General features: G+C 29.2%; 6 protein-coding genes across 6 annotated transcripts in view; all 6 read right to left on the bottom strand.

Annotated features, from left to right (window-relative positions):
* The window catches only part of LOC108564744, a 19,978-nt gene extending 14,328 nt beyond the window's left edge, over positions 1–5,650 (bottom strand). The window contains exons 1-2 of the mRNA XM_017923856.1: positions 5,398–5,650; positions 2,292–2,491 (exon numbers count right to left, since the gene is read on the bottom strand). Coding sequence (XP_017779345.1) covers positions 2,292–2,491; positions 5,398–5,624 — 427 coding nt within the window. The 5' untranslated portion in view covers positions 5,625–5,650. The remainder of the gene's footprint in view (positions 1–2,291; positions 2,492–5,397) is intronic.
* A 5,120-nt stretch (positions 5,651–10,770) lies between these two features.
* Positions 10,771–12,486, bottom strand: LOC108564749 (cytochrome P450 6k1-like). The gene is made up of 4 exons (XM_017923860.1): positions 11,610–12,486; positions 11,336–11,554; positions 11,028–11,279; positions 10,771–10,947 (listed from the first exon to the last, which is right to left on the bottom strand). The coding sequence occupies exons 1-4, from the start codon at positions 12,454–12,456 to the stop codon at positions 10,787–10,789; spliced, it is 1,479 nt and encodes a 492-aa protein (XP_017779349.1). The 5' UTR covers positions 12,457–12,486; the 3' UTR covers positions 10,771–10,786.
* A 713-nt stretch (positions 12,487–13,199) lies between these two features.
* On the bottom strand, positions 13,200–15,095 carry LOC108564748 (cytochrome P450 6k1-like). Its single transcript, XM_017923859.1, has 4 exons — positions 14,207–15,095; positions 13,932–14,150; positions 13,624–13,875; positions 13,200–13,383 (listed from the first exon to the last, which is right to left on the bottom strand). The coding sequence occupies exons 1-4, from the start codon at positions 15,051–15,053 to the stop codon at positions 13,223–13,225; spliced, it is 1,479 nt and encodes a 492-aa protein (XP_017779348.1). The 5' UTR covers positions 15,054–15,095; the 3' UTR covers positions 13,200–13,222.
* Positions 15,096–15,582: 487 nt separating this feature from the next.
* Positions 15,583–17,416, bottom strand: LOC108564745 (cytochrome P450 6k1-like). Its single transcript, XM_017923857.1, has 4 exons — positions 16,523–17,416; positions 16,250–16,468; positions 15,943–16,194; positions 15,583–15,745 (listed from the first exon to the last, which is right to left on the bottom strand). The coding sequence occupies exons 1-4, from the start codon at positions 17,367–17,369 to the stop codon at positions 15,585–15,587; spliced, it is 1,479 nt and encodes a 492-aa protein (XP_017779346.1). The 5' UTR covers positions 17,370–17,416; the 3' UTR covers positions 15,583–15,584.
* Positions 17,417–18,070: 654 nt separating this feature from the next.
* Positions 18,071–19,712, bottom strand: LOC108564743 (cytochrome P450 6k1-like). Its single transcript, XM_017923855.1, has 4 exons — positions 18,872–19,712; positions 18,597–18,815; positions 18,290–18,541; positions 18,071–18,231 (listed from the first exon to the last, which is right to left on the bottom strand). The coding sequence occupies exons 1-4, from the start codon at positions 19,710–19,712 to the stop codon at positions 18,071–18,073; spliced, it is 1,473 nt and encodes a 490-aa protein (XP_017779344.1).
* A 928-nt stretch (positions 19,713–20,640) lies between these two features.
* The window catches only part of LOC108564742 (cytochrome P450 6k1-like), a 4,416-nt gene continuing 1,348 nt past the window's right edge, over positions 20,641–23,708 (bottom strand). The window contains exons 4-5 of the mRNA XM_017923854.1: positions 23,626–23,704; positions 20,641–20,828 (exon numbers count right to left, since the gene is read on the bottom strand). Of these exons, the coding sequence (XP_017779343.1) occupies positions 20,668–20,828; positions 23,626–23,704 (240 nt within the window). The 3' untranslated portion in view covers positions 20,641–20,667. The remainder of the gene's footprint in view (positions 20,829–23,625; positions 23,705–23,708) is intronic.

The following is a 23,708-nucleotide window of genomic DNA, read 5'->3' as shown; positions in this document are numbered from 1 at the left end:
AATTGGTTTAGGAAATCGCTCGTGTTCGCTGACGTATAGAAGAAATTGTTGAGAAAGTGAAATGTTTCGCATTCTGACAGGCTCCAAATCAAATCGGTTTTTTAAGAGAAATCCCTTGAGAACTTCAGCTTTCTAGGTTGACAAACTTGAATCAATAATATCAAGTTTTGTTATTTATAAAATGGTATCAAATTAGAATTTCTTCTTGTAAAATATTAACAAATTTACGAATATTTAGAATATCTTTATTCAATAATTAATATATTAATATTAATATAAAAAAAATACATTAATATTATAATTGAAAATTATTTTGATTGAATAATAATTATGAATTTATTTTAATATTTGTCTATGATGTGAATAACCTTTCGTTTAGGTCAATATTATTGTATTCTAGTTGTACTTTACTAGTTAAAACTTTCTAAAATATGACGAATTTATTGATTTTTTTTTAATTATTATTCTTATTAAGTAGATTTGAATTATACAAACCATAAATATTTATTAATATAGTAATAAAATAATAACAAAATTTATTTATTTTCAAAAATATTTACGTTCAGATGAAATAGTTCTAATAAAAATATTTGTTCTTCTTTTTTTGTTTAATTGGTATTAATTTGAATCTTTTGAAACATTTCTTAATTTAAAAAGTAACATTTTCTTACTGAGAAATAAACATTTTTTATTAAATTTTAACTAAACTTCCAAGTAGTCAATTTGTAATAATTATTACATTTTATGTAATTCAAATATTAAAGAATTGGTCTGTTTTATTGTAATAATGAAAAATTGGAAAAGAATGTAATAAATTGTATTAAAAATTTGGATATTATAAAAATTGAAAAATTTAATTTATAGAGATATTAACTATAAAGAAACATGTTTTATGTACTTAAATTCATAAGAAATTTTGCTTTAATTGAAACATTTTTAAAGTTGTATCAAAATTCATAATTTTTTTTTTACTAAAATTCAAAAAAGATGAAAAATTATTTTTGTATAAAAAAAATTAAACATAATGGTATTATTTTAATGGAATTGAATTCTTAAGTAATTACATAAGAAACGTTGCATTAATACAAGTATTAAAGGTGTATCAATCTATAATAGAAATTTAATTGATTTTTTTTACTGGAAATCAAAGAAGTTGAAAAATTTTTTTTTTAGAAATTATAAACATAATGATATTATTTTAATGGAATTTAGTCCATGAATTGAAATATTAAAGAAAAATACATAGAAAATTTAAAAAAATATATGAAAATTTTTAAGAAATTTTGTAATAATTGAAAATTTCTATTAAAATTCCAAGTTTAAATTTTAAAAGTAATGATATTATTAAAAAAAAATGGTATTCATATGTGATTTTATAAGAAACGTTGCATTAATTGAAGTATTAAAGTTGATTCAAATTCATAGGAAATTTCTACAAAAATTTTGAAATTTTGAAAAATTATTTATTTTATAGAAAATTTAAACATAATGATATTATTTTATTGGAATTCAATTCATAAGTAATTACGTAAGAAACGCTGCATTAATAGAAGTTTTAAAGGTGTATCAATCTATAATACAAATGTAATTGATTTTTTTACTCAAATTCAAAGAAATTTAAAAAACAATTTTTTATAGAAATTTTAAATACAATGATATTATTTTATTGAAATTTAGTCCATTAGAAATGTTGCATAAATTGAAATATTGAAATATTTCTACTAAAATTCCAAATTTTAAAAGTTATGTTATTATTTAAAAAAAATGGTGATTTCATAAGAAACGTTGCATTAATTGAAGTATTAAAGTTGCTTCAAATTCAAAGGAAATTTTTACAAAAATATTGAAATTTTGAAAAATTATATATTTTAATGAAATTTTAAACATAATGATATTATTTCAATGGAATTAAATCAATATGGAATGTTGTATCAATTGAAATATTAAATTGATATGAAATACATGGAAAATTCAAAGAAATTGAAAAAATCCTAAAGGAATTTTGTAATAATTGAAATGTAAAAGTTCAAACAAAATAATGGAAAATTTGTACTAAATATTGAGGAAATTGAAAGTGAAATTATGTGGAGATATTATTAACCACAAAAATATTTTTTATGTAATTTAAGTCATAAGAAAGTTTCTTCAAAAAAAGTTTCAATGTAAAATAAATGTATGAATTTCTACGTAATTTCGAAGAAGTCGAAAGTGAAATAAATAACAATTATTGATGAATCATAAAATGTATTTGTATTACGTTTTATCAACTGATGAAAGAATGAAGAAGTTACCTTGAACTGCCTGCTCTAAAGCTTTCCGTCTCTGTAAAAGAAGTGCATGGAAATCCGGTTGATACTCGACCAAAGCCCTTGCCAATCTTCCGACTTTCGTCTTCAGCGTGGGATCCTCGTGACACGCGAACAGTTTGACGAGCTGCCAGATCACCGGTTCCGCATTCAAGTTAGTCCTCTGGTGACCGGAAGACACCAATCTGAAATCAATTATAAACCATTTTTTGTTTTGTTATCCTCTTACATTTCAACACCATTGTTTTTAGTTACAGTTACGAGCATTTACGCACTTCTTTGAATCCTACCACTAACAACCACCACTCTTCTGTGGGAATGGAAGAATTATGGTGCGAAGATTCCCACAATTATGGAGCTTCCGAACAAGTTTACACACTATTTATTTTCCCATTTTCCAAATTAAAGAGGAAAAAACAAACAAACAATGTGTGTTAGTTTATTTTTTCTTTTGTGATTTCACGTTTTGACGAAACGTCGATACTTGCTCCAATTTTCTCTCGGAAAGGAGAAAAAACAACAACAATTGAGGAACAATTCTCGTGACTCTCGTTTGTTTGTAAATCGCTGCATTACACTTTCAAATGCCGTTTGCGTTCGGATGTATTCACCGTAGTTTATGAATGGGCGCTGGTCGTAAAGCATTTTACGATTGGTTCATTTATCTTCGTTTAACTTCATATATTCTCGTTTTCATTCAGCCAATTCACTGCAAAACATCTTTATTGTCAGCAATCCAATGAAATTACACGCTTATACATTTGAGTATTCATTTTCACTACAAAATATGAGAGAAATATGCTTAAATCAAACGTCACATTAATTGAAAACTAAGTTAATTCATGATTTTCATTAAGAAAAATAACAGAATTAGGTTAGGTTACGTTTAATTCATTTTTGTTTTTGTACATAATCTTAATGTATTTTTTGGATATATTTTCTTGGCTAATGTAAGATTAGTTTATTTTTTAGGTTAGATCAGGTTATGTAATATTAGGTTAGGTTATGGTAACATTAAGTTAGATTATATAAGTATTATATCTATTAGATTAGGTTACGTTATGACAGACATATTGTTGACAAGTTATAACTTTGACATTAGAAAAAAAACAAATATTCTTAGGTTAGGTCAGATTAGGTTAAGTTAAGACATGCACATTATTGATGTGTCATATTAGGTTATGGCAACATTAAGTTAGATTATATAAGTTTTATATCTATTGGAATAGGTTATGACAGCCATATTGTTGATAAATTATAACTTTGACATTAAAAAAGAAAAAATCATAGGTTAGGACAGAGTAAATTAAGTTGTGACATGAATATTATTGATGCATTCTAACTTAATTATTTTTTAATTTATACAAAAAAATCCTTAAAATATACAAATTATTGCTTATCATTAAAAAAATAACTTTTTCTGAATAATTAATGAAACAAACATGTGTAACTTTTGACTCATGAAAACTGAATTAAATTCACATGAAACTTGAAGTAAATTAGTCTGATTAAGCTGTAAGTCAATTAGTGTTCAATCTTTGAAAATGTTTTAGAAGATTCGTTATAAAACGAGCGATCTAATTGGACAAGATTTAATTGGATCCAATTAATTTGCGTTGCGGTCGAAACTTATTTACGATATAATTAAGGATCGCACTAAATCTTTACCAGTTTTTTTCTTCATTGATTTGCTCTATAATTATATCACGCAATTTAATATCAACACTTTACTAATAAATCAATGGTATTTTTCTTTGTTTATTCTTTGTCACTATTTCATTATTATTACAAACTACATTTTTCAGGCATTAACAATTTTTTTTTCAAATTTTGACAGCTTATTTACGCCAAAACGGTAACTGTCACAAATCTGACAGCATATTTAAAACGAAGCTATCCAGAAATATGACTAATTATAATTTTACATTTTTTGAAGCATTAACAAAAGTTTTCTCAAATTTTGACAGCTGTCACAAATCTAACAGGACATTGAAATTAAAGCTAATTTTAATTAGTGTATTAACAATTTAAATGGACATGCTTGCTTCTTGAGTAATATGAGAATATTTCAAGACATTACAGATTACTTTTGAATCTACTTCAAATTTTACTTGGCAAGTGTCAAGTAATGATTATTATTTATTGTTTATGCATGATGGTCTACACTTATGAAAATAGTTGAAATGTTACTTGGAAAGTACTCAGTACTGGTTGAGAAGAAACTTCAAACAACCTGTTTCAAATGTGACTTGAAAAGTAATAATTGTATTTATCGAAGATGGATAACAGTATACTTTTTTACGTCTTTCGTAAAAGTACGTAAATGACAATACGTGACATGTGTCAAATGCTAATTGATGGAGGATGGATGAGATTTATGATAAACTACACGTCTCTGGTAAAGATACGTAAATCGTCAAGTAACGATTGTATCTATGGTTACAATTATGACGTTTCTTGTGAAATATTTGAAATGACAATACTTGACATATGTCAAATAGTAATTGATGGAGACTGTAGGATATATATGATGAACTACGCGTCTCTCGTAAAGATACGTACTGATTTTATCTATGATTGGATACAATTATGACTTTTCTTGTCAAATATTTAAAATGACAATACTTGACATGTGTCAAATAGTAATTGATAGAGGCGTCTCTCGTAAAGATACGTAATGATTTTATCTATGATTGGTTACAATTATGACGTTTCTTGTCAAATATTTGAAATGACAATACTTGACATGTGTCAAATAGTAATTGATGCATAATAATATACATTTTTGATGAACTAAACGTCACTCGCAAAAATACGTTAATGTTACTTCGAAAGTATCAAGTAATGATTGTATCTATGACTGGTTACAATTATGACGTTTCTTGTTAAATATTTGAAATGACAATACTTGACATGTGTCAAATAGTAATTGATGGACGTTGCACGACATTTATGATAAACTACACGTCTCTTGTAAATGTTACTTCGAAAGTATCAAGTAATGATTGTAACTATGGATACAATTATGACGTTTGGTGTCAAGTATGTGAAATGACAATACTTGACATGTGTAGGATGTAGGACTACATACTTTGTAAGTAGGGTTTCCAGAAGCTGTGCAGAATGTGGTAGTCCATCAACGAGTAGATCCAAGGGAAGTTCACTGGCGACGGCTGCAATCCCGGCACCTCCGAGCTTCGAAAGAACCGCTGCCGCCTCCCGGTATTGCCGTCCCTCCGATAGCACCAGAACCCTTCGAAGGACGAGCCTCGGGCTGAGGGCGCGCTCACGCCGGATGCGCTCTCCGCACTCCCGCATCTTAACGCACCGAAAGACAAACTAAACTAAGAGTAAACCTCTTCAGATGATCACGAACGAACGACGACCACAAACACACCAACTCCAACGCCGAGCCGGACGACGACACACTGACACACTTTTCATCATCCCAGTACCAGAGATACAGACAGAGACAGAGAAAACGTGAAAGAAACCCGGCAAAAACAATGATCAAACAGATCTTTGCACAAATTAAACAAAATAACAATTAACAAATTAATCGAAATCATAATTGTATCAACACCCAACTTGATCCAATATTAATACAATTCTGATGCTCTTGAATTTTTTGAAATATTTTTTTTCTTTCTTATTTTGCGCGTCTCCTCGAAGTGGTCCATCGGTCGCCTCCGGCAAATCTCTTCTCGTTCGATACGAACTTTTCATTCATCTCTGGACGCCCCGGGTGGTAACCAATCTTTTTTTTTTAAGGTTGGGCCCTCAAATTTCGACTCTTCAAAATTCATCCTCAATGCATAAAGTGAACAAACGAAACAAAAAAAATAAACGCTTTCCACTTTGATTAAACTCATTTCCTTAATGAGTTTTATTTCTAATCTCATAAATAAAAAATATAATAATTTCTCAATTTGCAAACATTTTCTTGTATGATTATGATATCTTAATTGGACTTATGTTAATTAAATATGAAAAATCAATTTAATTTAAGTTTCTTTTGTGGTTAAGCTATCATTTCATGTATTTGAGATTGTAATGAATTGTAAATAAGTAATATTAGCTTTGTGGTTGACGCTGCAGGAAAAGCAGCGATTGATGAATAATTACTTTTGTAGGAGAAAGTAAGTTAGCTGTAAACTAAAAATCACTAACACTTAATTAAGTAAAACAAGAAAAAAAAAACAGATTATCATTAGAATATAATAAACACTAATTCTGTAAACTTACAGATAAAACTAGGGCCTTTCCAATAAGCCTACTGACAATTTCGTGGTTGGCGACGTTCGTTTGTTATAAGCTGTCAAAGTTGAGCAATTCAATATGAACATGAGTAAAAAGTGTCTTCACGTTTTATTTAATTACTCAACAACCACTAATGATAATTAGATGATTCAATATGCGAATTAAAGATTTTTTTTGTAGTCTTTTTGATTAATCAACTGTCAGATATGTAATATTAACAGTTACCGTGTAATAAGCTTTCAAATTTGAAAATACGATGAATTTGCGTTTTATTACATTACCATTATCATTAGATTACAATAAACACAAATCATGTAAACTGATAGATAAAACTATGATATTTCCGTTAAACTTACTGTTAAATTTGTGGATTGCAACGTTCCTTTCTTATAATCTGTCAAAATTGAGGATTTCAATATGAACTTGAAGAAAAAGTGTCTTCACGTTTTATTTAATTACTCAACAACCACTAATGATAATTAGATGATTCAACATGCAAATTAAAGATTGTTTTGTAGTATTTTTGATTAATCTACTGTCAGATATGTGATATTAACAGTTACTATGTAATAAGCTTTCAAATTTGAAAATGCGATGAATTTGCGTTTTATTAAATTATCATTATCAATAAATTACTATAAACACAAATCATGTAAACTCACAGATAAAACTATGGTATTTCCATTAAACTTACTGTTAAATTTTAAATTATTTTAAATTATTTAATTACTCAATAATCACTCACGATAATTAAATGATTGAACGTGCAAATTAAAATCAAATCTATAGCCTTTCGAATGAATTTATCGTTAAATCTGTTATATTCATTTTAATCATGTAATAAGCAATCAAATTTGAAAATGCGCTGTCTTCACGTTTTATTAAATTACTCAACAACCACAAATGGTAATTAAATCATCTAATATGAATATTAAAGACAAAACTATAATCCTTTAAATAATATGAAAATACTTAAAGTAAACAATTATTTTATAATAATTTTTTTTGATAAATTATTGATGATTTTGTCAAATTTTTATTATTATATTCATATTTAAAATGTATTTTTCGGTTTTTTCTTACATTATTTCGAAAACTGTTTAACTTTTTAAATATTTTATGAATACAGAAAAAAAGTCTTCTATTGCTGAATACGTCTACTTTGATAAATATGTAATGTTGATTAATGATTGAAAGATGATAATTGTTTTTGGAAAAAATATCTTCACTGTTTATTTAATTACTCAATAACTACAATACTTTGTCAGATCATTGAACCTATATATTAAAGTAAAAACTATGATCTTTTCAATAAGCCTATTGAGAGAATTATGGATTTCGTAGTTCGTCTATTATAAGCTGTTAAAATGAAGTTGTTGAAACACATCGAAAAATCGCAATATCTCAATCGTTAATTAACTTTATATTACAGGAATTATATCAAAAGATACGTAATTTTGGTAATATTTATTTTTATTATTGAAAAAGATAATTTAATTAATATTTTTGATAAATAATTAGAAAATATTTTGCAAATTTTCCAATATACGAAATTTAAGGATTATATTGATTTTATTTGACTCCGTTTTTGGAACTGGCATTCTTTTTAATCTCTAATTGGTACCCAAGGCAAAGAACGAGAAAGCATAAATTAGTTGAAAAGGGAAAGGCGAAGGAATTTTTTCCATACAGAATCTATAACGATTTCGATCGTTAATCTTCGAAACACAAATAAATTTCATCCAAAAACAACTACTTTGAACTACTTCTTTTGCGACCATCACAATCTCTCGTTTCAAAATTTTTGGTTTCATTTTTCACTTCAAATAAAACTCTTCATTTCCACAAAGCGATTTATCAAATATTCAACAATTTGTATTAAAAAAAATAGGTTTTGAAAATAGATTTAATATTGTAACATGACTTGCATTGTTTTATAATTATTAAATATTTTGATTGGAATGTTTATCTTTCAACTCTTCTGTACATTTTAGTTCACTATTATTTGACGATCAGATAAAGTTTTCTTTCTTTGGAATACTTCTGAATTGGAGAACGAAATTGATGGTTTACAGTCACGATTTTCTTAAATTACTGTATTATTATTACAATCTCACGAGTTCAGTTCAAATCTTGAAACTTGATGAAACTTTTGCTTCTTCTGCTTAATCATATTTTTTTAGTATTGAGTTGATACTGTTGTCAAAATCATTCCAATTCTGTAAGTTCTTTGTTAATTTTATATAAGTTTTTTGTTGAATTTTAAATACAAATACGTAAAGAAATAACTAAATTCATATTAGTAGAAATGATAAAGAAAATTGATCAATGAAAATCTATGAAAAACAAACATTGTTTATGTGTTTTAATGACAATGTGAAGATACTAAAAGTAATTTCTATTGCGCCGAAAATGGTGCGTTTGTACGAGAAATTCTTGTTTGAAGAAAAAGAAAGACCCATCAAAGGAATCGCGAGAGTCGCGAGAGATGGTCAATAGGAAATGAGGTTTCGGTTTCGACTTTTACTATCGACACCATGCGAACAGGTTTTCTATTGCAGAAAAATCGTCAACGCGTTCTCGAAATCTCCTTTATCCAACAAATATATTGTATACAATTGTAACGAGATTAGACTGAAAAAAAATTATTGCATTTTCAAATTTTAACAGCTTCTAACAAAATAAGGGTAAATACTACAACTATAGCAGTAGGCTCATTTGAAAGTCTAAAGTTTCTTCTTTAATTTACATCTTAATCATTTAATTAGCTTCTGTAGTTATCGAGGAATTAAATAAAATGTTATGATACTTCATTTTTGAATTTGACAGCATATTACAAATTAATGGTAAGCAAATGTAGGCTTATTTGAAAGGCTAGAGTTTCTTATTTAATATTTTTTTTTATAATCTAGCTTATGTGGTCATTGAGTAATTTAATAAAATATTGAGACATTGTTTTTTTTTTCCAAGTTTAAATTTTATTGAAATTTTGTTATAGATCATTACAAGAAATTGATAAATGTCACAAATATGGTAATAAGCTTATTTTAAAGAAAGAGTTTCTTTTTTAATCTACATATTTAATAATTTAATTAGCCTACATAGTTATCGAGTAATTTAATAAATCGTAAAGACACCATTTTTTTTAGGCTTAAATTTTTTTTGCTAAATTTTAACAGATAACTACAAGAAATTGGCGTGCTACAAATATGGTAATTTTCTCATTTAAAAGACCAGGGTTTCTTCTTTAATTTAGATATTTAACAATCTAATTAGCTTACGTGGTTATTGAGTAATTAACTAAAACGTATAGACACCATTTTTTCAAGCTTCATTTTTTTTTGCTAAATTTTGACAGATTATTACAAGCATTTGTTAATTGTCACAAATATTATAGTAGGCTCATTTGAAAGACCAGAGTTTCTCTTTAATTAGCATATTTAATAATATAATTAACATACGTGATTATTAATTAATTAAATAAAACGTAAAGACATTTTTTTTAATTAGTTTTCCATTTTATCTACTGTGCAAATTGTGAAATAACACTGTATGAAAATTATGTTGTTAAGTAAACAATGATGGACCAGATGCGTTTCGAGTAAAAGTAAAATTTGTTTGCTCTCACTTGAATCTAACCCATTTTGGTCGTCGTAAAACGTTTGCCCAAATTCGACAAAAGGCATTAATGAGCGAAAGGTGTAATGATCTGCACATCTGCACTTTTATTACTTGAGCTTTACGAAAGTGTACAAAATGAAAAAGAAATTTAAATTTCTTTTAATTGTGTTTTTGAAAGAGTAAAACCTTTTAATTGTGTTCACATTATTTCATATTACTACTTGATACTTGCCAAGTATATTAAGAATTTCGTGTGTTTGTCTACTTTTACAAATACTTGTGTAATTTACAAAATACAATAAGCAAATTTGTAATTAATATTAGTAAATATAATTAGCTCCAATATAATAAAAAAAATATGTAAGAAAGTGGAATTTTGTTCATTTCTCTTTACCAATTTTTATTTGTAAATTATAAAAATTTCTTTTCTTTATTCAAACGATGTTTAATGAGTGAAAGGTGCAAAGATGCACACCTGTACTTTTATTGCTTCGAGTCTGAAGAGAGTATACAAAATATTACAAAAATGCGTAATTTAAATTTTAAATTAACAATAAAAAAATTTGTAAAGAAAATCAATGATATTTCTTCTAGGAAAATTACAATTTTACAAATTTTAAGAAAACATCCTTCGGTTTGATCAGAAACATTATGCTGTCAATTTCGATACGTTTCGGTGTACTTTCAGTGGGTAAAATCTGGAAATTCGTTAGGATTTGGGCGATGCAAATTTTGGCAGTCAACAAACCGAATTTTTTTCCTACAACAAGAAAAAAACATTTTCATTATGAAATTTCAAGTGTGAAATTAAAAAGAAAATGTGATTAATTTAAAATTTACCTATGCAATTATGAGGTCCATGACCAAAAGGCATGTAAACGTAGGGAGGACGAGTTTTTACGTTTTCAGGTGAGAATCTTTCAGGATCGAAAATGTCTGGATTTGGAAAGAATTCAGGATCATGATGTAATCCGATAGGAGAAAATTGGCATTTTGTGCCTTTTTCAATAATAATTTTGGTTCCTGGGATTTGGTAATCCTTCACGCACTTTCTTTCTATGAGTGGAAGTGTCGGATATTTCCTCAAAGATTCTATAAAAAGAAGTTAAAAAATTACGTTTTTAGAAGAAATTAGTGAATAAAATTACCTGATATGACTTTATTCAAGTAACTGAGATCTATGATATTCTCGTAACTAAAGTTACCATCTTCTTCAACAGCTAAGCTATCGAAGATTTCATGCCTTAATTTTTGTTGGATATCTTCGTTCATGGCTAATTCGTAGAGGGTGAATGAAATCAAAGAGCTTGTAGTTTCGTAGCCAGCTAAGAAGAATTGTATGGCTAGACCCGAAAGGCTATCTTCATCTACAAATTTTGTAATTTAAAGATATCGCAAAGAAATAGATCATAAATTACGTACCTAAAGTAAATCCATCTCCCAAATCTCCTTCCTTATTCAATTGGACATAACAATCAATTAAATCGTTATTATTCACACCAGATTCTTCGCGCAAATTCACCGACTTCCAAAAGTGACGCCTGTAAAAGTCCAAATCTCTCTTCTTGAACATATTGACTTTAAAGAAAGTCGCAATTTCAGGCATGACGAAAACACCAACAAATCTAATGAAATTCGCTACAGTGGGTTCCAAAAGTTTATGCGAATAAACGAAAAACTCATTATCAACATCTTTGAAGCAATTTATTTTATAGCCGAAAATCCATCCGGCGAAAACGTTCGCCGTTAAACGACTGGAAATCAGCTTGCAATCCACAGCATCTCCAGAAACTTCATCCAAATATTCGACCATTTCGTTAGAAGATTGATTGAAGATGTGCATGACATTCTTCAACTTCGAAGTTGTGAATGAAGGTGAGAGTTTTGAACGCAGAATCTTCCAGTCGTGGAAATCCAAACAGAATAGAGCTTTCTCGACGAAGGGGTCGATTTTGATGGAGGATGAAACGCGATCGCTGAAGTGGTCAAAATCTCTGACGAATATATTTTTGATCAGTTCAGGGCTTCTAATCAGCAAGAACGGTATGTTGAAGATCCAATAGCCGACGATGGATTCTTTGGAGGAATTGTAGATTTGTGCCATTAAATCCGCGTAAGATTTCTTGAAGGTAACCAAAGGGAAGATGTTTCCAAATGGGAAACTTGGCTCCAAATAACTGATTCCTCTTTTCTTCCAATAATCGAAATTTTGGGTGATGTATAAGTATAGTAATACTAGCACGAATCCAAGAAATATAATGAAGAACATCTTTTCACTTATTGTTTTTTTGTTGTATTTAAGAAGACTTTTATTGAATTGACTTTGAATTATTACTGAACATTGTTGCAACAATTCTTTTAATTTATATATAGCTTATTTATCGCTATGCAATAGCTGCGTATTAAGGGGCAATGATATCTAATCACTTGTAGACAAGAGTTTGTTTATTACTAATTTATATTTTCGTTAATATGAATATTTAATGAAATTAGTATTAGTAATAACAACAAGATTTATTCATTATTTAACTAATTTTATTTCATTTCCTTTCCAATTAATATTAATAAATACATACAAGCAATTAAAGAAAAATGACCAGGATTGCCACACATTTCACTAAAACCATGGAAATTATCGCACATCTCTGGTAACTCGTGAAAAATTATTGGAGCTTGGTTAATTGGTTAAGATTGGCTAAGACTTTACTTAATTTTGATGATAGAATCGCTCTTGAATCAGTATTATGCTGATAAAAACTAGATTATAAGTTACATTTTGAATTATACTTTTTTTTACTCATCGTAAAACGTTTTCCCAAATTCGAAGAAAGGCGTTAATTAAAGAAAGGTGTAAAGATGTGCATCTGCACTTTTATTACTTGAATTTTATAAAAGAGTCGTAAATGAAACAGAAATTTGTATTATTTTATTTGAGACAGTAAAAACTTTTTATTGTGTTCCCATTACTTCATATTTTCACCAGATACAAAAACATCAAAAAAAATATTGATTTTGAAAGAAACCTTCTAGGATAATTACAATTTTACAAATTTTAAGAAAACATCCTTAGGTTTAAACAGAAACATTTTGTTGTCAATTTCAATACGTTTCGGTGTGCATTCAGTGGGTAAAATCTGGAAATTCGTTAGGATTTGGACGATGCTATTTTTTGCGATCAACAAACCAAATAGTTTTCCTATAAAAAAAAACAAAAAATTAATAAAAACCAATTTCACAATAATTACAGTTTCACTACATTTTCTTTCAATTTTCTAATGTAAAGCAATTATGAGCCAATTTTGATAAAATTAAAATTATTTTTTTTTACAACATTTTACATTATCAATTTTTTTGCTAAGATAATTGAATATTCACTAAATTTTCGTTGTGAAATTGAAGAAAAAATGAAATAAAATGTGATCATTGTAAACTTTACCTATGCAATTATGAGGCCCATGTCCAAAAGGCATGTAAACGTAGGAAGGACGAGTTTTTACGTTTTCAGTTGAAAATCTTTCAGGATCGAAAATGTCCGGATTTGGAAAGAATTCAGGATCATAATGTAATCCGAGAGGGGAAAATTGGCATCTGGTGCCTTCTTCAATAATAATTTTGGTTCCTGGTATTTGATAATCCTTTACGCATTGTCTGTCTATGAGAGGAAGTGTCGGATATTTCCTCAAAGATTCTAGAAAAAGAAGTTCAAAAATTACGTTTTTAGAAGAAATTAAGTAATTAAATTACCTGATATGACTTTATTCAAGTAGCTTAGTTCCATGATATTCTCGTAACTAAATTTACCATCTTCTTCAGCAGCTAAACCATCGACGATTTCGTGCCGTAAGTTTTCTTGGATATCTTCATTCATGGCTAATTCGTAGAGAGCGAATGAAATCAAAGAGCTTGTAGTTTCGTAACCAGATAAGAAGAATTGTATGGCTTGAGCCGAGAGGCTGTCTTCATCTACAATTTTTTTATTTAAAAAATATCGCAAAGAAAATAGATAATAAATTACATACCAAAAGTAAAACCATCGCCTAAATCTCCTTCATTCTTCAATTGGACGTAACAATCAATTAAATCGTTATTCTTCAAACCAGACTCTTCACGTGCATTCACAGCCTTCCAAAAATGATGTCTGTAAAAGTCCAAATCGCCCTTCCTGAACAAATTGATTTTAAGGAAAGTCGCAATTTCAGGCATAACGAAAAAGCCAGCAAGTCTAACGAAATTTGCTAACGTCGGTGCCAAAAGTTGCTGCGAATAAACGAAAAACTCGTTATCAACATCTTTGAAGCAATTTATTTTATAACCAAAAACGCTTCCTGCGAAAACGTTCGCCGTTAATTGACTGGAAATCAGTTTGCAATCCACAGATTCTCCGGAAACTTCATCCAAATATTCGATCATTTCGTTAGAAGATTGATTGAAGATGTGCATGACGTTCTTCAACTTCGAAGTTGTGAATGAAGGTGAGAGTTTTGATCGCAGAATCTTCCAGTCGTGGTAATTCAAAGAAAATAGAGTTTTTTTGATGAAGGGGTCTATATTGATAACGGATGAAACGCGTTCGTTGAAGTGATGAAAATCTCTGACAAATATATTTTTGATCAATTCAGGGCTTCTGATCATCAAAAATGGGATGTTGAAGATCCAATAGCCGACGACGGGTTCATTGGAGGAATTGTAGAATTGAGCCATTAAATCCGTGTAAGATTTTTTGAAGATGACCAATGGAAAGATGTTTCCAAATGGGAAACATGGCTCCAAATAACTGATTCCTCTTTTCTTCCAATAATCGAAATTTTGGGTGATGTATAAGTATATTAACACTAACACGAATCCAAGAATTATTATGAAGAACATCTCCTCACTTATTTTATTTTTCTTACGAAGACTTTTATTGAATTGAGTTTCAAATATTACTGAACATTGTTGTATAAAACATTTCAATTTATATATAATTATCGTTATGCAAATATGACTGCTCATTAAAAAGCAATGATATCTAATCAATTGATGACAAGAATTTTTATTACTAACATATATTGTCTATGTGCACATTCAATGAAATTAATAAAAGTAATAAGAAATTTCTTAAATTTTGATAATATAATCGGTTTTATGCTGATAAGGACTAAATTAGTAATTACATTTTGAATTATACTTTTTTTTACTAATCCTAAAACGTTTGCCCAAATTTGATAAAAAGCGTTAATTAAAGAAATGTGTAAACATTTGCATCCGCAGATTTATTACTTGCAATTTGTACATTTCTTTTTAAACAAATATATTTTTAATTTGTAAGCTATAAAACTTGCTTTGTCCGAAGAAAGTATACAAAAAAAGTAAAAAAATATATTTATTTTGAATTTTGAAAATAACCTATTAGGATAATTACAATTTTACAAATTTTAAGAAGACATCCTTAGGTTTGATCAGAAACAATTTGCTGTCAATTTCGATACGTTTCGGTGTGCTTTCGGTGGGTAAAATCTGGAAGTTCTTTAGGATTTGAGCGATGCAAATTTTTGCGGTCAACAAACCAAATCTTTGTCCTACAACAAAACAATAATAAAAAAAAAACAAATTCACGATAATTTCAAATACATTTTTAGCTCAATTTCAAACAAATTTAAACGTTCTTAATGTGAGTCAATTAATATTGTTATTGTTATTTTTCAATATTCACTAAATTTTCATTGATAAATTTAGAAAATAACATGTAGTCAATTATGATTATTGTAAAATTTACCTATGCAATTGTGAGGTCCATGTCCAAAAGGCATGTAAACGCAGGAAGGACGAGTTTTTACGTTTTCAGGTGAGAATCTTTCAGGATCGAAAATGTCCGGATTTGGAAAGAATTCAGGATCATAATGTAATCCGATAGGAGAAAATTGGCATTTTGTGCCTTTTTCAATAATAATTTTGGTTCCTGGGATTTGGTAATCCTTTACGCACTTTCTGTCTATGAGAGGAAGTGACGGATATTTCCTCATAGATTCTAAAAATGAAGTTAGAAAATTACGTTTTTAGGAGAAATTAAGTAATTATATTACCTGATATGACTTTATTCAAGTAGCTTAGTTCCATGATATTCTCGTAACTAAATTTACCATCTTCTTCAACAGCTAAACCATCGACGATTTCGTGCCTTAAGTTTTGTTGGATATCTTCGTTCAAGGCTAATTCGTAGAGAGTGAATGAGATCAAAGAGCTTGTAGTTTCGTAGCCAGCTATGAAGAATTGTATGGCTTGAGCCGCTAGGCTATCATCATCTACATTTTTTTAATTTAAAGGTATCTCAAAGAAATAGATCATACACTACATACCCATAATAAAACCATCGCCCAAATCTCCTTCCTTCTTCAATTGGACGTAACAATCAATGAAATCGTTATTCTTCATACCAGATTCTTCCCGCGCCTTCAGAACCTTAAAAAAGTGATGCCTGTAAAATTCAATATCGCTCTTTTTGAACAAAGTGATTTTAAAGAAAGCCGCAATTTCAGGTACAACGAAAAAACCAACAAGTCTAACCAAATTTGTTACAGTCGGTGCCAAAAGTTTCTGTGAATAAACGAAAAAATCATTATCAACATCTTTGAAGCAATTTATGTTATAACCGAAACCGCATCCAGCGAAAACGTTCGCCGTTAATCGACTGGCAATCTGCTTGCAATCCACTGCATCTCCAGAAACTTCATACAAATATTCGATCATTTCGTTAGAAGCTTTATTGAAGATGTGCATGAAGTGTTTCAACTTCAACGTTGTGAATGATGGTGAGAGTCTCGTCCGTAGATTCTTCCAGTCGTGAAATTCCAAAGAAAATATAGTATTGTTGAAGAACGGGTCGATTTTAATGGAGGATGAAAGGCGCTCGTTGAAGTGATCAAAATCTTTGACCAATATGTTTTTGATAAGTTCAGGGCTTCTGATCATCAAAAACGGAATGTTGAAGATCCAAAAGCCGACGATGGATTCTTTGGAGGAATTGTAGATTTGCGCCATTAAATCTGCGTACGATTTCTTGAAGCTAACCAAAGGGAAGATGTTTCCAAATGGAAAACTTGGCTCAAGATAAGGGATTCCTCTTTTCTTCCAATAATCGAAATTTTGGGTGATGTATAAGTATAGTAACACTAGCACGAATCCAAGAAATATAATGAAGAACATCTTTTCACTTATTGTTTTTTCTTAAGAAGACTTTTATTGAATTGAGTTTGAAATATAACTGATCAGTATTGCATACAAAATTTCAATTTATATACGATTTAATTATCTATGCGAGAATATGGCAAGTGCATTAAAAAGCAATGATTCGAGTGAACTATAAAAATGTGTAATCTATTATAAACAAGAGTTTGTTTATTACGAATATATTATTTTCAGTTATGCACATTCAAATTCAATTAAACTACATTCGTTCTTTACTAAATTAATTTTATTTAATTTCCTTTCTAATTAACCCATTAATATTAATAAATACACACATATCTTAGGTACTATTTGGAAAATTATAGGAGCTTGGATGAGAAGTGAGGTCGCATTACGCATAAAGCCCTGACCTTTTACCATGATAAAACTTTGATTATCTTTGATGACCTGACATAGCGGTTGGTTCAGTTTAATGCTGATAAGGACCAAAAAGATCGCAAAAGATCAAAATAATATTATAATATTTTGCAAATTTTATAAGTAAATTGGGTAGAAAGACCTATGGTCAATAGCCATTTGAAGCACTTGACTTTTTTTTCTTTATGATATTTATATTATTGTATTGAGTTTGTTTATTTTTTACTTTTCTGTTTCAATAAATATTACTATTTTATAAATAAAGAAGTATTAGTGACTCGTCTGTCTTCGTTGCACAATGACTATAGTTTTTCAAATTTTAAGAAAACATCCTTAGGTTTGATCAAAAACAGTTTGCTGTCAATTTCGATACGTTTCGGTGTAGTTTCAGTGGGTAAAATCCGGAATTTCGTAAGGATATGGGCGATGCAAATTTTTGCGATCAACAAACCAAATCTTTGTCCTACAGAAAAAAACATATAATAAACGATGTAATAAAATGTGATTATTGTAAAATTTACCTATGCAATTATGAGGTCCATGTCCAAAAGGCATATAAACGTAGGCAGGACGAGTTTTTACGTTTTCAGGTGAGAATCTTTCAGGATCGAAAATGTCCGGATTTGGAAAGAATTCAGGATCATGATGTAATCCAAGAGGCGAAAATTGGCATCTGGTGCCTTTTTCAATAATAATTTTGGTTCCTGGGATTTTGTAATCCTTTACGCACTTTCTGTCTATGAGAGAACGAGTCGGATGTTTCCTCATTGATTCTAAAAATGACGTTAGAAAATTAGGTTTTTTGGAGAAATTTAATAATTAAATTACCTGATATGACTTTGTTCAAGTAGCTTAGATCCGTGATATTCTCGTAACTAAAGTTACCATCTTCTTCAGCAGCTAAACCATCGACAATTTCGTGCCTTAAGTTTTGTTGGATATTTTCGTTCATGGCTAATTCGTAGAGAGTGAATGCAATCAAAGAGCTTGGAGTTTCAAAGCCAGTTATGTAGAATTGTATGGCTTGAGCTGAAAGGCTATCTTCATCTACAATTTTGTTTAATTTAAATATACTGAAAAAAAATACAGCATAAATTACATACCTATAGTAAAACCATCGCCCAAATCTCCTTCCTTCTTCAATTGGACGAAACAATCAATTAAATCGTTATTTTTCAGACCTGACTCCTCATGTGCTTTCAAAACCTTAAAAAAGTGATGATTGTAAAAGTCCAAATCGCTCTTGTTGAACATATTGATTTTAAAGAAAGCCGCAATTTCAGGTACAACGAAAAAACCCGCAAGTCTAACGAAATTCTCTACCGTCGGTGCCAAAACTTTCTGCGAATAAACGAAAAAATCGTTATCAACATCTTTGAAGCAATTTATATTATAACCGAAACTGCATCTAGCGAAAACGTTCGCCGTTAATCGACTGGAAATCTGCTTGCAATCCACTGCATCTCCAGAAACTTCATCCAAATATTCGATCATTTCGTTAGAAGCTTTATTGAAGATGTGCATGCCGTTTTTCAACTTCGAAGTTGTGAATAATGGTGAGAGTCTCGTCCGCAGAATCTTCCAGTAGTGGAAATTCGAAGATAATAATGTATTGCTGAAGTCATGTCTTTTGGAGGATGAAAAGCGATCGCTGAAGTGATCAAAATCTTTGACCAATATGTTTTTAATCAGTTCAGGGCTTCTGATCATCAAGAACGGGATGTTGAAGATCCAAAAGCCGACGATGGATTCTTTGGAGGAATTGTAGATTTGCGCCATTAAATCCGCGTAAGATTTCTTGAAGATAATCAAAGGGAAGATGTTTCCAAATGGGAAACTTGGCTCCAAATAAGTGATTCCTCTTTTCTTCCAATAATCGAAATTTTGGGTGATGTATAAGTATATTAACACCAACACAAATCCAAGAATTATTATGAAGAACATCTTCTCACTTATTGATTTTTTTTCTTACAAAGACTTGTAATGAATTGAGTTTCAAATATTACTGAATATTGTTGTATAAAACATTTTAATTTATATATAATTATTGTTATGCAAATATGACTGCTCATTAAAAAGCAATGATATGTAATCAATTGAAGACAAGAGTTTTTATTACTAATATATATTTTTGTTGATGTGCACATTCAATGAAATCAATAAAAGTAGTAAGAAAGAAAATTCTTTGAATACAACAAGATTTATTAATTAATTTTAATTAATTGCTTTCCCAATTAATATTATTATAAATAAATACATAAAGCAATAAATGAAAAATGACCAAAATTGTTACACATTTCACCAAAACCATGCAAATCCTCGCACATCTTTGGTAACTCTTGAAACTGTATTGGGTGATGTATGCGTGATGTGACATCTCTTACGCATATAGCTCAGACTTTATTAATTTTGATGATAGAATCGCAATTGAATCAATTTTATGCTGATAAGGATTATATTACAAATTACATTTTGAATTATACGTTTTTTTACTCATTGTAAGGTGTAAACATGTGTACAAAAGTGTTCAAAATGAAACAGAAATTTGATTTTTTTTGTGAGACAGTAAAATGTTTTAATAATGTTCATATTACTTCATATTACAACCTGATGCTAGTGATGCTAAATTAATAATTTCGTGTTTTTCGTTATTTCCACAAATATTTGAATAATCTACGAAATGCTTCTAGGAATTCTACCAAAAAAATAGTTATATATTGGTAAATAATATGAACAACTTTTATATTAAATATTAAACAAATAATATAAGTAAACGTGTAATTAATTTCTCTTTAAACAAATATTTTTTATTTGTAAGTTATAAAACTAACTTTGTCTGAAGAAAGTATACAAAAACAGTACAAAAAATATTTATTTTGAAAGAAACCTGCTAGGATAATTACAATTTTACAAATTTTAAGAAGACATCCTTAGGTTTGATCAGAAACAATTTGCTGTCAATTTCGATACGTTTCGGTGTGCTTTCGGTGGGTAAAATCTGGAAGTTCGTTAGGATTTGAGCGATGCAAATTTTTGCGGTCAACAATCCAAATCTTTGTCCTACAACAAAACAATAATAAAAAAAAAACAAATTCACGATAATTTCAAATACATTTTTAGCTCAATTTCAAACAAATTTAAACGTTCTTAATGTGAGTCAATTAATATTGTTATTTTTCAATATTCACTAAATTTTCATTGATAAATTTAGAAAATAACATGTAGTCAATTATGATTATTGTAAAATTTACCTATGCAATTGTGAGGTCCATGTCCAAAAGGCATGTAAACGCAGGAAGGACGAGTTTTTACGTTTTCAGGTGAGAATCTTTCAGGATCGAAAATGTCCGGATTTGGAAAGAATTCAGGATCATGATGTAATCCGAGAGGGGAAAATTGGCATTGGTGCCTTTTTCAATAATAATTTTGGTTCCTGGGATTTGGTAATCCTTTACGCACTTTCTGTCTATGAGAGGAAGTGATCGGATATTTCCTCAAGATTCTAAAAATGAAGTTAGAAAATTACGTTTTTAGGAGAAATTAAGTAATTACATTACCTGATATGACTTTATTCAAGTAGCTTAGATCCATGACATTCTCGTAACTAAATTTACCATCTTCTTCAGCAGCTAAACCATCGACGATTTCGTGCCTTAAGTTTTGCTGGATATCTTCATTCAAGGCTAATTCGTAGAGAGTGAATGAGATCAAAGAGCTTGTAGTTTCGTAGCCAGCTATGAAGAATTGTATGGCTTGAGCCGCTAGGCCATCGTCATCTACATATTTTTTTAATTTAAAGGTATCTCAAAGAAATAGATCATAAATTACATACCTATAATAAAACCATCGCCCAAATCTCCTTCCTTCTTCAATTGTACGTAACAATCAATGAAATCGTTATTTTTTATATCAGACTCTTCGCGCGCCTTTAAAACTTTAAAAAAGTGATGCCTGTAAAATTCCATATCGCTCTTTTTGAACACATTGATTTTAAAGAAAGCCGTAATTTCAGGAACAACGAAATAACCAGCAAGTCTAACGAAATTCGCTACAGTCGGTGCCAAAAGTTTCTGCGAATAAACGAAAAAATCGTTATCAACATCTTTGAAGCAATTTATATTATAACCGAAACCGCATCCAGCGAAAACGTTCGCCGTTAATCGACTGGAAATCTGTTTGCAATCCACGGCATCACCAGAAACTTGATCCAAATATTCGATCATTTCGTTAGAAGCTTTATTGAAGATGTGCATGACGTGCTTCATCTTCAACGTTGTGAACGATGGTGAGAGTCTCGTCCGCAGAATCTTCCAGTCGCGGAATTCCAAAGTAAATAGAGTATTGTTGAAGAACGGGTCGATTTTAATGGAGGATGAAAGGCGTTCGCTGAAGTGATCAAAATCTTTGACCAATATATTTTTGATCAGTTCAGGGCTTCTGATCATCAAAAACGGAATGTTGAACATCCAATAGCCGACGATGGATTCTTTGGAGGAATTGTAAATTTGTGCCATTAAATCCGCATAAGATTTCTTGAAGGTAATCAAAGGGAAGATGTTTCCAAATGGGAAACTTGGCTCCAAATAACTGATTCCTCTTTTCTTCCAATAATCGAAATTTTGGGTGATGTATAAGTATAGTAACACTAGCACGAATCCAAGAAATATAATGAAGAACATCTTCTCACTTATTGTGTTTTATTAAGAAGACATTTAATGAATTGAGTTTGAAATATTACTGAATATTTTTGCATACCAAAGTTCAATTTATATATAATTTAGTTATCGTTATGAGAATATGACAGTCCATTAAAAGCAAAGATTAGAACTTTGAACATATATAATTGTAAACAAGAGTTTCTTAATTACAAATATTTTTATTTTGATATGCACATTTAATGAAATTGATAAAAGTAATAAGAAATAAAATTTATTGCAAACATTTTAAAACGCAATTTCCTTTCCAATTAATAGTAATAAATATACACAGACTACTATAGTTTTTCAGACTTTAAGTTAACATCCTTAGGTTTGATCAGAAATCGAATTTCGATACATTTTAGTGTATTTTCAGTAGGTATAATATGGAATTACGTTAAGATTTTGATGACGCAAATGGACGATTCACTTAACACACCGAATCAATTTTTGCAAAATCCATCTCAAATGCAATGAAATCGATACTGTTTTTTAAACAAATCATCATTAGTAATGAAAATTGGATCGTTTACAATAAAATCAATCGAAAACAATGAATTATATCATAAAAGATCATTCTATTAATTCAGAAGCAATCAAAGAAAAATTTCTTTAAAATCTGTAAAGTTGAATTAAATTTCACTAAATAAATAAATATTAAGAAAAAAAACTTTATAAGTATAAAATAAATCTTTTATAAGTATAAAATTTCAGTTGATTCTGATTGTTTTATTTTATACAAATAATTGAAAGAAATCTTTCACGAAAATTACAATTTAACAAATTTTAAGAAAACATCCTTAGGTTTGATCAGAAACATTTTGTTGTCAATTTCGATACGTTCCGGTGTGCTTTCAGTAGGTAAAATCTGGAAATTCCTTAGGATTTGGGCGATGCATATTTTCGCGGTCAACAAACCAAATCTTTTTCCTACAAAAAAAAAAGCATATATTAAAAACCAATTTCACAATAATTACAATTTTCACTAATTTTTCTTTCCATTTTCTATTGTGATTATTATAAAACAGTTATGAACCAGTTTTAATATAATCAAAATTCATTTTTTTACTACATTTTAGTTATGATATTTCAACTGTAATTATTTATTGTAAAACTGAAGAATAAACAATGTAATAAAATGTGATTATTGTAAACTTTACCTATGCAATTGTGAGGTCCATGTCCAAAGGGCATGTAAACGTAGGCAGGTCGAGTTTTTACGTTTTCAGGTGAGAATCTTTCA

This window comes from Nicrophorus vespilloides, unplaced genomic scaffold (assembly GCF_001412225.1).
Source record: "Nicrophorus vespilloides isolate i.1.1-1 unplaced genomic scaffold, Nicve_v1.0, whole genome shotgun sequence".
Taxonomy (NCBI): domain Eukaryota; kingdom Metazoa; phylum Arthropoda; class Insecta; order Coleoptera; family Silphidae; genus Nicrophorus; species Nicrophorus vespilloides.
This window is presented reverse-complemented; position numbering and strand designations above follow the sequence as displayed.

Excerpts from the sequence above, each read along its gene's own strand:
- LOC108564749 (XM_017923860.1), bottom strand. The coding sequence starts at position 12,456 with ATGTTCTTCATTATATTTCTTGGATTCGTGCTAGTATTACTATACTTA. Across the intron at positions 11,280-11,335 it reads CTTGAATAAAGTCATATCAG|AATCTTTGAGGAAATATCCG; the intron begins GTAATTTTATTC and ends TTCTTTTTATAG. Across the intron at positions 10,948-11,027 it reads TGGACCTCATAATTGCATAG|GAAAAAAATTCGGTTTGTTG; the intron begins GTAAATTTTAAA and ends TTCTTGTTGTAG.
- LOC108564748 (XM_017923859.1), bottom strand. The coding sequence starts at position 15,053 with ATGTTCTTCATAATAATTCTTGGATTCGTGTTAGTGTTAATATACTTA. Across the intron at positions 14,151-14,206 it reads AGGCGATGGTTTTACTTTTG|ATGAAGACAGCCTCTCGGCT; the intron begins GTATGTAATTTA and ends AAAAAATTGTAG. Across the intron at positions 13,876-13,931 it reads CTTGAATAAAGTCATATCAG|AATCTTTGAGGAAATATCCG; the intron begins GTAATTTAATTA and ends TTCTTTTTCTAG.
- LOC108564745 (XM_017923857.1), bottom strand. The coding sequence starts at position 17,369 with ATGTTCTTCATTATATTTCTTGGATTCGTGCTAGTGTTACTATACTTA. Across the intron at positions 16,469-16,522 it reads GGGCGATGGTTTTATTATGG|ATGATGATAGCCTAGCGGCT; the intron begins GTATGTAGTGTA and ends AAAAAAATGTAG. Across the intron at positions 15,746-15,942 it reads TGGACCTCACAATTGCATAG|GACAAAGATTTGGTTTGTTG; the intron begins GTAAATTTTACA and ends GTTTTGTTGTAG.
- LOC108564743 (XM_017923855.1), bottom strand. The coding sequence starts at position 19,712 with ATGTTCTTCATAATAATTCTTGGATTTGTGTTGGTGTTAATATACTTA. Across the intron at positions 18,816-18,871 it reads GGGCGATGGTTTTACTATAG|ATGAAGATAGCCTTTCAGCT; the intron begins GTATGTAATTTA and ends ACAAAATTGTAG. Across the intron at positions 18,232-18,289 it reads TGGACCTCATAATTGCATAG|GACAAAGATTTGGTTTGTTG; the intron begins GTAAATTTTACA and ends TTTTTTCTGTAG.